Raw genomic sequence first — 13022 nt, 5'->3', positions numbered from 1 at the left:
TTTAAAGACGAAATGCAGCCATACGTACAGTGGCTCTGGTTAAATAATTTGCGATCTCCAGAAACGTATATAGGCGTACGTTTTCAGAATGACATCATTTCACCTGTACAGACTGAATCAGGGTTGTACTTTTTTTTTGGCAAGCCAGAACCCAGCTGGACATGCAGAATATATACAAACTCGCACTGAAAAAAGGGGAGAAAAAAAAAGAGGGAAAGTAGTTCCTGCATTACTTCAGTGTGCAAAAAGTGCTGATTGAAATTTAAAGCACTAAAATGAAAAAATTCTTTTAGAGTTCTTGACTCTTAATTTGACTCACAAAAACAATTATTATTCCTATACTTATCTTGAGATCCTCTGAAATCAGAAACTAGGAATCATCCCAAGCTTCTATAGGTAGCTTCTAGCTTATTCATTGCATCAATAAACACCACAGAGATGCTACAAAAGCTTCAACCTTAAATGTGCATTGAATGCTAATTTTCTCATGGCAAGCCTTCATCTTTTTCAGAGTCTGGCGTGCTCAGATTGGACACCGGAATGCTGCTCTGTGCTTTGAGTTTGGGTCTATGAGTCAAGTCCTCACTAGACTGGGTTTTCGAAGAGTCTAAAAGAAGTCTGAGAATCTGTCCGACGCGTTCTTCCAAAGTTGCCATCCTTCCGTTCAGAGCCTGGATCTCCGTCCGCAGCTCCAGCCTTGCCTCCTGCAGCGATGCCTGAAATGAGCTCTCGCTACTTGGGTAAACTTCACCAGCACCAGGCACAGGACTCTGCGGTTCTGAAACTCTATCCAGTCTTTGGTCGCTGTAGGTCAAACCACTGTCCCAAGAGTCCGTTTTACGAAGTGAATTCTTCCTGGATCCTCCAGCCTCCTCAACACTTTCTATCTGGACTTTGACTTCTGATGCAATGCGCTCCATTGAAACGGCCTTGGTGGCATTGTTTAACACCCTCCTTCCTTTCATCTTCCGGAGGTGACCCTGGTGCAGCCATGTTATTTTTTAGTCTCATCCAGCCACGAGCAGCTCCTGCAGATTTGGTTCTCGCAGTGTTATTTACTTTGAGCCGGTTTGCCACTTGCTCACCGGTCACCACTGCGGGTTTGAGCTCCATGAAGTCGCGGTTGTTCTGCTTGATGGAGTCTCCGGGTTTTGGGTAGGCCAGACAGTTCTGGATGGTGTGATTTGGGAGATGGTGACCACGCTGCTGGTGGAGCCGTTCTGAACCGCGTGCAGTGAGTTCTGCATGAGGGAGGCGTGAGGTTTGGGCATGCGCGAGGGCTGCTGTAGGTGATGCTGATTCTTCTCTAGATCCAGCTGGGCTGAAGCACCCTGGTTTCTGAGCTCTTTCTGCTGTTTAAACTTCTGGAAAAGTTTTCGGACTGGGTGGTCTACAGGAATGGTGAGTGGGACCTCATTCTTGGAGCGCTGCCTCTCTTCTTCCTCCTTCTTCACATCGATGATCTTACGAAACACAAACTTTATATGGAGACAAGAAAAAAAACAGGAACTACATTAGAAGTTTTGGAATCAAAATATTTACTTGAAGATACAGTGGAGGAAATAAGATTTGAAAACGTCACCATTTACTCAGAAAACATTGTTTCTAAAGGTGCTGTTGGCTTGAAATTTTCACCGGGTGTTGGTAACAACCAAAGAAATCCATATATGCAAAAAAAACTAAACTAATTCGTTTTTCAAATTAGGTTATATTAACAAAATGACATGACACAAGGAAAAGTATTGAACACATGAAGAAAGGGCCCAGACAGCAGCTGAAATCTCTCAGTAGTTCTTCAGCAACCCTCTGCCCTTCCTCATTTTAAATGAATATTAGCTGCTTCAGTCCAACATCTGCATTAGCGGGATGGTGAAGATGAAACCAGGGTGGACATTACAGCAAGACAATGATCCAAAACACAGCCAAAGGCACTCTCAAATGCTTTCAGAGAAAGAAAATCAAGCTGTAGAGTGGCCCAGCCAATCACCTGACTTAAATCCAATAGAAAATACAAATTAAAGCTCAGATTTAATAGACGAGATGCATAGAACCATCAAGAGTTTTACACTCCGTTGAAGTTTGTGAAAAAAAAAAATCACATCTGAGCAATTCATTAGACTTCATTCTTCATTTAAGACGTGCCTTTAAGCTGCCGTCACCCAAAATTTTTTTATATAAAGTATTAACTACGTTTCAGTAGTTCAGTAATTTCTCCTTGTGTCATTTCATTGTTATTACACCTAACCCATTTTTCAGATTTTGTTTTGTTTGATTTTATTTTTATGTTTGTAATGTTTGAGTTTTTACCAAAATTTGGTTCAGTACCATGTCAACAGCTCCTTTAGAAATATTATTCCCAGGAAAAAACATGACATGTTCAATACTTATTTCCCACACTGAAAGTGGTGTATTCATATTCTGATTTAAGTCTGCAAGAACCGGAACTTGCTGAGACATTTATTTTAGTATGTTGATGTACTTTAGTAGGGTATCTGTACAGTTTTAAATGATACAGAGTGCATTCAGCTCTAAGATCTAAACACAAACACACAAACATGATAGATTTGTTCAGACACAAATCACATACACTGAATGTCTGCCACTCTCTTTTGCCCTTTTTCTAAAAGTCAAAACAAAAGCAAAAAACTGAAATGTTCTGTGTATATTTTTTTTCTATTAAACATGTTATGTCACATTGAGGCCACAAACACAGCTCCTGGTATAGCTACAGTTTTGAGTTATTAATAATATGAGTTGTTATAAATATATAATAAAAAATTAATAATATAATTTACATTTATATATATATATATATATATATATATATATATATATATATATATATATATATATAATTTAATATTTAATGTTTATAAATATTTTTATAAATATTTAATATTTAACTATTTAATGAGTTTGCGAAAAGAAACTGCCTTAGTTTGTAGTGTTTTAAATTAAATTGGATAAAGGATGAAGGTTCATTATATATATATTACATTCTGTCTGACTACTTCCACGGCAATAATAGCTTGTTATGACTGCACTGTCATAGGTACACTTTGCAGTATATAATAAATTATTATTCCAAATTTTAAGATGAAAATTAATGTTATGACATTGTAATCATGAACCTTCTTGCAGAAAGGACACAATGCAAATTTGTACGATGCATATTCAAATAAGCAAAATGCATATGGTAATATCAGAGAAATTATCATCGCCAGAAGCCACGTTGTATAAACAACTACCGCATAAAGAGAATATACATGAAAAATTACATGCCTTGAAAAACACGAACTCCAGCTTTAGTCTCATTCAGAGCCATTCTTACATTCTTAACGGAAGCAATGATAAAGTTCACAATTTTCAAATGAACAGACTTCACATTCACCTCAAAGAACTTCAGCATATCAATATGTCTAAACTAGAGACAGATGCAGCTGACCTGACTGTCCTTCCCTGAAGGAATGCTACACACCATACACATCCCAGCAATGCACATCAGTTTACTGCTTTTTCTTGCAGTATTCAAGACTCCCTCTGAAATCAAAATAAAGTTTTTAGAATCAGTATCAAGTTTCTGTTAGTATTCATATGTAAGTGTTATAATAATCTGTAATGTGTGGATGATGTCCACTGAGTGGTATATGGTTCAGTACAGTACAGAATATTATGTGTGTATTTCAGTCTCCAATGATAGATGTACCAAAATAGCAATCTGTACCGTACCACTTTATAGGATCCTTTTCGTAAGGATAACTAGCTCACGGTACAATACCAAAAAAGGTGGAGCTAGACTCACTGCTGAACGTTGATTGGCTTACAAAGAATTGTCACTTGTATGTGCAACAAGCAAGAAGAACAATAACACAGGAAGAGACATTTTTAAATACACACCTGAGACATGACTAAATACTGATACAATGAGTGCAGCAATGAACCATGCTCAAACTAAGCTCAAACAAAGCTTGTCATATTCTTGCAATTTAAGCCTTCAAATTGCAAAAGCGTGAAACATATCTAGTCAAATATACATACTGTCATCATGTAAAAGATAAAAGAAATCAGCTATTAAAACTATTATGTTTAGAAATGTGTTAAAAAAAACAAGGCATTAATGTGCTCCAAACAATGACAAAACTGACATTTAGAAGATAAATGAACTTTAGCTTGATAGGAACTAACTGTTTCTTTGACATCATCGGCCACTTCAGCTCTATTATCTACCTAGTCCCACATAGACAGACCTGAGACTGACCGCTAAAGGTCTGGGAAATTATAATATATGGATTTAATCCAGCGTCAAATTAATAAATGCTCATCATCACAAAGTCCTTAACAATAACAAACAGGTGTGCAGGCATTGTAGCGGATACTGGTTGAGGTGTGGGGTTGGATGTCGCAGATAAAAGTGAAGGAGGGGTTGCGGACGCTGCCGTGACTATTTTGCAACCCTAGCCGGCCGCCTCTATGGACGCACCAGCACTGATTGTCATCAATGTAAACAAGTCAACATTGTAAGCAGCTTTTATTATCCAATCAAATTTGTTTCCAGGCAGGCTGAATAAAATTCCTGCACACTCGACTCCTGGAAATCCTGTATATTTAAACCAATCAGAGGACGACTGAGGATCTGCTGAAGTGTTTCCAGAAATATGCATCAGACGTTCAGCCACAGGTCCATGGGCAGTACTTGACGTGACGTCTGAGGCTGAAACTATTATCTACACTGTTAACAATTTCCTGTAGAATCTACAGTAACTTACTTGCAACAGTTCATCAGTAACTTACAATAAAACAATTCCTGCTAAAATACTGTACACTCTCAGAAATAAAGGTACGCAAGCTGTTACTGGAGTGGTACCTTTTCAAAAGGTACATATTTGTACTTAAAGGGTCCATATTTGGACCTCAAAAGTATAAATTAGTAATTAAAATTTTTAAGAAGAACACTTTTGTACTTTTTAGGTACTAATATGTACCCTTAAGGTACTAATGTGAACCTTTTAGGTACAAATTTGTACCTTTTGTCTTTTTCACACATTTACAGGTTTCTATATGATGAATGATACAAAGTGCCAATAGAAGACCAACATAGTTTAAACCCACAGACAGTGTAAATATGCTTTCAGATATATACTAGCATGGAGAGAAGCATACTGAAAAGTCAAAATGGTCTGCAGACTCATTTTAATTATAACTTGAATTCTGTTTTTAAAGGCACAGAATTGAATTTTTGACTGCTAGAGAGCACGCATTCAGAACAAAAGTAGTCTAATGACTCTATGACTGAGTGTGGAATCATGGAAGTTGTGGTCTTTATAGCACCCTAAAGGAATTCAAAACTTTATAGTGAAACAAAAGCGATGAATCAACTGCATATCAGATGAGCTCAACGGCATGAAAGCAGAGGACCTTTTATTATGCCACAGTGGATTACTTCTGGTTCTTCTGGTGGTTTTCCTATAAGGAAAATGCAGCACTGTTTTATCTGTTATAACGCTGCTCTGTGCAGTCTAATAAAAGACAAACCATATTTAAGCATATTAGGCATTTACCTGTTTATTATAAAACCAAGGGTATATGGCATCTTTAGCATGGCCACATGGAACTCAGTCTGTGTCGCTAGTTAAAGTTGCTCTCCATTTATTTTAAATTTAAGTACATAAGTCAGCAAAATATTTAACACTCTTCTAGTGATTTTTTTATATTTTCTTGAGAAATATTGTGCCTTTAATTGGAAAATGCACTGCACTGCTATTATACGGCTGGGCTGTCATGAGTTTGATGCGCTGCAGCTCAGCAAATCTGACTGTCAGACCTGAAATAAGCAAAACACTATTGACTATTTTTAAAAGGGGGGAGGAGCTTCTCAATCTGCCCCCACATGATCTTCATGTTTCAGTTTTAATTAATTATGTCACATATTGAACAAAACTCATTTCAATGCACTTCAGGAAACATTTAAAGCACTCAGAAAAATCCTTTCTATACTTTAATACCTGTTTTAAGATTCTGATCTCGAAGTGACAGGGCGAAGGCTTTACGCTCTGGTGCGTGGTCACCTGCCACTGCCAGCAGAACAGGAGAAGGAGAGATTATTGAGGGAAAAAATGAATTGCTAAGAAAAAAAACTGCGGTCATGATGCATGTGAGTGCTGAGGTTTTAGGTCAGTGGAGCAATCAAATCCTCCATAGCAACTATCAAGACTGACATCACTTCAGTAATCACATAATAAGACACAGTGAAGGCTTTCTACACGATTCATGCAGGCTTATCCTTAGCATCTAACTGAAAAATGAACAATTTCTGCTGCTTGTTTGAGGCAATTATTACATAGCAACTTTAAGATTTTGTGTAACATTTTGTATTCATTAAATAATACTTTAATAATGACTTTGTATTAAAATAATAATAATAACTTAATAAAATAATAATAATAAAAATACAAATGCTTGGTGGCCTAATTATGGCTAAGAAAACCAGTACAGCCACTGAACTTCGGAAGAGGAATAGAATCCTATTATTATAGCACAGCCAACACTATTTTAGCTTGCCAAGAAAGCAATTATCTTTTTAAGGTGTTTTAGACATTTATTTATAGATGTTGTGATGATAATATCAAAGACTGGACCATTACAGAGAATGCCAATTCATAACACTACTTAAAGGTGCCAAACAATGAAATCTCAATATACATATAGGCATAACTGAATAATAAGAGTTCAGTAAATGGAAATGACATACCATGAGCCTCAGACACCATTGATTGCGCATTCTTATGTTGACACCATGTGTGTAAGATCCTGGTTAAAAACAGGCCAATCAGAGCAAAACCCAGGCTGCTACATTGCACACAGGCTCATTATGAAAGTTTAACACCCAGTGGTTAAACTAGGTATTGCATTCCTTGATCAAAACAATGCAAGCACAGGTTGCCAGATTGAGGACCAACAGGAACGCCTGATTATCGAGCCTAAAGGCTGATTTAAGTCTATTTCTTGCAGCTGAACAACAGAAAACTGACAATGATCACTCCAGGTACACCTCATCAGGTTATCATTAAAACAAAAAACCTGCTTAGAGTAGTGTCAAGAACACAATTTAACCAATAAATTGGTAAAACAAATTGTTTGAGTGCAAGTTAAAGGGTTAAGCCAAATTCTGACATTTTACTTTTGCAAAAGCTATCTAAACCATTAAAATATACACTTTGCTTGTTGGTGATTTGGTATATAAAATACCTAATTTGATTTGATGCAGACACCAAAATGGGACATGTCATCTTTGACCCATATTTCTCAAAAGCACATCTTCAGCCACTGTAAGCATGCCACTTGTCACTATATTCCTACTTTAAATGTTGTGTGTGTGTCTGTGAAGCACTGAGGCTTAAGTGACTTGAAATGACAGAGAAGGCTGTTAGCAACACAATTACATAACACATCATGGAGACACACACACACACACACACACACACACACACACACACACACACACACAAACTGCCATCCCGCAGTGGGAAAGCGTCTTCTCTCTGACGAGGGGTAATTGGCTCAAAATGTGTCCAGAACGTTTACTGCTGAGAATCACTGACAAATGCTTCAGACCCTCTTACTGTCACATTAGAGTTCGGCGGAAACCAGGTGCATGCACACACGCACATGCACACACACACACACCTAACTGCTCCTCATTATATACTAATAGACCCAAATCTTAAATGCAAGATTCTTCACACAGGTGGAGAAATAAATGAATCTTCCTGACATTACAGCAGCGGAAATATCACACACCACACACACACACACACACACACACACACACACACACACACGCGCACGCGCACACGCACACGCACGCACGCACGCACACACGCACGCACGCACACACACCACACGCACGCACGCACGCACGCACACACACACCACACACACACACACACACACACACACACACACACCACACAAGCTTTCAGATTTACAGCTGCCACACCTATTTTCAATCCTTTTCATACATTATTGCCAGCAAGCGAAGAAAAAGCATCAATCTTTCACTCTCTAAAACGTTCTGGAAGCACTCGAGAGAGAAGCCATTATTCAGGAGGAGACCGGCAGGGGAGTCTCACCTTCTCGCCCGAGGACCTGTGTGTGTGTGTGGGGTGGGGGGATTCATGATTAGATAAGACTGATTTTTTCTTCTTCATAAAAGCTCATGGGGAGCATCTGCCCGAGGGGCGAATAGATGCATTTCATCTTTATCCATTTCTTTTACTTTCTGTAACTTCTTTTTATCCACACTCCATGTATGTATTTATCATATAGAGTGACTGAACTTATATTGTGCATCTCTGTGCTCTCCTGAGTCCTGGCACCACAGAGAATAAACTTAAAAACAACCCTAATTAGACTACTAAACAGACAAAATGGAGATGATGACAGGACTGGGAGGGAAAACAAACGAGAGAGCAAGAGAGAGAGAGAGAGAGAGAGAGAGAGAAAGAGAGAGAGAGAGAGAGAGAAAAGAAGAGAGAGAGAGAGAATAGAGAGAGAGAAAAAGAGGGGTGCGGGGTGTCTTGGGAAGAAATCACTAAAATTGAGTGACGCTAGCTGCTAGCATTGCTTTTGTGCATATGCTGTTAACGGTAAACAACAGCTTGACTAAAAGTACAGCAATCTGCTAATGATGTCCAGGTGAAATCAAAATGTACAATGTTTGTTTTGCTAGTGCCAGTGTTGGGAACGTTCCTTTAAAAGAGTAATTAGTTATAGGTAGGCCCACACGGAATCTGCGCTGACATATTTTCGCAGAATTTCGCAGATTTCGCAGATTTTTAGCCCATCATTAATGAGTAAATGTGTGTAAATCTATATTTATTCAGTTTTTAAATTAATTACAGTAATATTACTGAGTACTATGAAAATATTCATCTGATTTATGTACAATGCAATTTGTACAGTAATATTTTCTGTCTTTTAGTAAATATATTATATGAGAGACTTGCTGAAGTGAATCTAATTGGATTTGTATTTTAAACATTAAATAAAAGTTTAAAAGATTATTTTTTTTATTTCACATATTAAGGTTTTAGTTATGATACTCCCAAAATAATTCCGCAGAATCCAAGCCAAGCCAAGCCTTGCCTAGTCTAGTCTAGTCTAGTCTAGTCTAGTCTAGTCTAGTCTAGTCTAGTCTAGTCTAGCCAAGCCTAGTCTAGCCTAGCCTAGCCTAGCCTAACCTAGCCTAGTCAAGGCCAGGCTAAGATAGGTTTAGTTTAGTTTAGTTTAGTTTAGTTTAGTTTAGTTTAGTTTAGTTTAGTTTAGTTTAGTTTAGTTTAGTTTAGTTTAGTTTAAAATTTGAATAATCCCCTCAGGGCAATTCATTCTGACATGGTGGTGCTTCACATACTGTATAACAAGAATGACACACTTAACACAATAAACACCAACACGATGGCGCAGTTAAGTTAAGTTAGCGCTGTCGTCTCACAGCAAGAAGGTCACTGGTTCGAGCCTTGGCTGTCAGTTGGCATTTCTGTGTGGAGTTTGCATGTTCTCCCCGTTTTGGCGTTGGTTTCCTCTGGGTGCTTCGGTTTCCCCCACAGGTCCAAAGACATGCGCTATAGGTGAATTGGGTAGGCTAAATTGTCAGTAGTATATGAGTGTGAATGAGAGTGTATGGGTGTTTCCCAGTGATGGGTTGCAATTGGAAGGGCATCCTCTGCGTAAAGCATATGTTGGATGAGTTGGCGGGTTCATTCCACTGTGGTGACCCCTGATTAATAAAGGGACTAAGCCGAAAAGAAAATAAATCAATATAATATATAATATAATATAATATAATATAATATATATAATATAATAAATATAATATATAATATAATATAATATAATATAATATAATATAATATAATATAATATATAATATAAAAGTGTGGTTTTATCATTTAAAAATTCTAAATGATTATTTTCATTAGTAAAATTGACAAGCACATGACAAAAATGCATTTTTATTTTTATTGTTTGGCGTCTTGGAGAAATATCAAAAGTGTTAGGATGTTAACAGATGCACTTAGAGGAATCATTGCCTTTCTTTTTTCTCTCTAAATCCTTTGTCATTTCTTTCAGTCCAACCCCAGTGGTATCACTGTACTGTGACCAAATCTCACACTCATGCAAAAACACACACAAGGAGAGTGTGTCAGTCTCAGTAGGTGATTAGGTGACACATTAGGACTGTTTAGGTAATTTAGCCTGTCACCTGCAGTCACACACAAGCTGCGCACTGAACAAACAGACTGCAATTCAGCCACACCCATACTGATATATGAGATATTAGATTCAATTGTCTGTTCAATTTACTGCTTAAAGAAAATAATTCTGGACCAATCTCTTTTCCTAAGAAGACACCTGACTCCTGGAAGAAATAACACAACCTTTTATGAAAATGTGCCATTACTGAATGGTGTATAAAGTTTCTGCCAAAATGCCAGTTACTGCAATAACAGAGTAAATAAAGCAAACAATAAAAATAAAAATGCATTTTTGTCATGTTTTTGCCAATTTTATTAATGAAAATAATCATTAAGAATTTTTAAATGATAAAACAATACTATATTATATTATAACAATTTATATAAATAATATATAGCTAATTTGTTATACAAATAATAAATAATCAATTATTTAATAATTATAAATAATTTTTGTTGAAATTATTAATTTTATTAATTTCACTCACACAAACTGGTTAATATGCTTCTCATTGTGATCATTATAACACAGGGGTCACCAATATGGTAGCCCGTGAGGATCACATGAGTTGCCTGTTCTAAAAATAGCTCACCATCCGCTTGTTAAGTGTTAACATCAAATTAAAAGTAAATTGAGCTAATTTGTTATTTGAGAAGTGTGTATCAAACTGGTAGCCCTTCACATTATTCTGTCCACAAGAAGTAGCTCAGTTTCAAAAAGGTTGGTGATCCCTGTTATAAGACATCCATGCATGCAATTACAGTTTTTTCCAACTGCTTACACACAAAATCTTTTCATGTCACACAATTTCTGAAACATCTCACTCAAAAAGCTAAACTACACAGCAAATCTCCTAAACCAGAAGCTATTGCTCAGCCTTTTCAATCACATAAAACTTTTTCAAAACACTAAACACAATTCTCCTCCTAAAACACAAAAATCTAACAGGAAACTACTTTTCTTTTCCAAACACAAACGCTACACTTATTCACATGGTCACACACACACACACACTCCTCAAACTGTGGAAACACTATAAAAACTGATCACCCTGGCTCGGTAAAATATATGATGGCCAACCCGATGTCCGCATGAGGCTTCTTCAGGCAATTGACGCCACCCCCTCCCCCCAAAGGTGACAGGACACCGGACTGTTCTGGTCCAAAATACAATACAAAACTGGTTTGCCACTTATCTACAATTTGTAGTTTTGTACCTACCACATATTTACATTTTCTAAGTCCTAAATTCCTCTACAAAAGAATAGAGTAATTATCTCAGCCTGACTCTGTAAAGTGTTTGATGGCCAACCTGAGGCCAGCATGATGCTTCTGCAATGAAATGCTTCATTCTGACGTGTGTTTAGGACATTTTGAATACTATGACATATTTTAAAGGAGATGTGGCATTTTGTGTGTGCAGTTTTGAGAACGGTGTGTAGAGTTTTGAAAAGAAGGTGACGCTGTTTTTAAACATATGTAAGTGATATCATAGCTTGCTTATAATGCTGAGATGGTCCAAGCACAAGGATTTTATGTGGTTTGACAGAAGTAGTAGTTTAGGCAAACAACCAGTCTCAGAAGTAAGGGCCAGACATACTCTTCTTCTGGGTCACATCATTAATGCACAAGCCTTCTGGAAAAAATGTGTGTGTGTGTTTGTGTGTGTGTGTGTGTGTGTGTGTGTGTGTGTGTGTGTCTGCCTGAAGGCCCACAAGCTGTCTTATAAACTCTTGACTGATTAACCAGAAAAGCACAAACATGCACACACTAGTCAGCCATCAAACACAACATATATATTAGAATATAAAAAAACTGTCTTAAAATACCATGAAATAAACATCTCATCCCTCAGCTATACATACACAATCAAAAACATACAAGCAAGACCAAATATTTGTACACAACTTTTTCTTCTTCTCCAGAGTGATGCTCTCTGTCCTCCATTAGACGGCAGATACATGCTAATCTAAATCTTTTATCCTGCTGAAACCTCAGACTCTCTCCACAGAGACTCTAACAGCACTGAACTTTCATTTGACCGCACATGAGATCTGAATTCACTATGATGTGTTTTTGTTTCTATTCCCATATTTACTATACAGTGCTCAGCATATACAAGTATCTCTCTTTTGAATTCATATTTTTAATAGGAAGCTATACAATATTATATTTGTGCATAAACTGTACATTACATTAGTCAGTACTGAAGCCAAATCTGGAGCTAATCTAACAAAATAATTTATAATAACAGTCCAAAAACTAGTACGCCCAAATGTATGTTATAGAAATAAGTTTTTACATATTTATATATTAAATACAAATTTAAAAAAGAGGAAAAATCAAGAAGCAAAACAATTGAAAAATTTGTTTAAATTTTGTAGGTTGTAACTTTTTTTGCAATATTTTGCTTGAATTTAATTGTTTAATTGTTTAATTGAATTTGCTTGAATTTAATCTTTCAATTTCTAAATATGTTTGGAGACTAAAATATTATTTTAATAAATATATCTGTTTAATAAACCTGCTTTCATTGCCTATGTTCACTGAGAAAAGGATAAAAATATTCATTTTCAAAATTAGGTGTACTCAATTATGCTGAGCACTGTATATTCTCATCCTATTGCACTATTTTGCCTTAATCTTCTATAAATCAATGTAAAATTACCAGTGTTGGGCAGTAGCAACGCTACTTACTAGCTTATCTACATTTCTCAGCAGCGTGGCGATAGCGTCGCTACTTTATAAATCAGATAGCTTTTCAGTTTA

General features: G+C 36.7%; 1 protein-coding gene across 1 annotated transcript in view; it reads right to left on the bottom strand.

Annotated features, from left to right (window-relative positions):
• Positions 1–290: 290 nt before the first annotated feature.
• Positions 291–13022, bottom strand: part of kcnh5b (potassium voltage-gated channel, subfamily H (eag-related), member 5b) — a 79122-nt gene continuing 66390 nt past the window's right edge. The window contains 3 exon segments of the mRNA XM_056470978.1: positions 291–950; positions 952–1175; positions 1178–1478. Of these exon segments, the coding sequence (XP_056326953.1) occupies positions 486–950; positions 952–1175; positions 1178–1478 (990 nt within the window). The 3' untranslated portion in view covers positions 291–485.

Source organism: Danio aesculapii, chromosome 13 (assembly GCF_903798145.1).
Source record: "Danio aesculapii chromosome 13, fDanAes4.1, whole genome shotgun sequence".
Classification (NCBI taxonomy): domain Eukaryota; kingdom Metazoa; phylum Chordata; class Actinopteri; order Cypriniformes; family Danionidae; genus Danio; species Danio aesculapii.
Note: the sequence above shows the minus strand (reverse complement) of the source record. Positions and strands in the feature narration are given on the sequence as shown.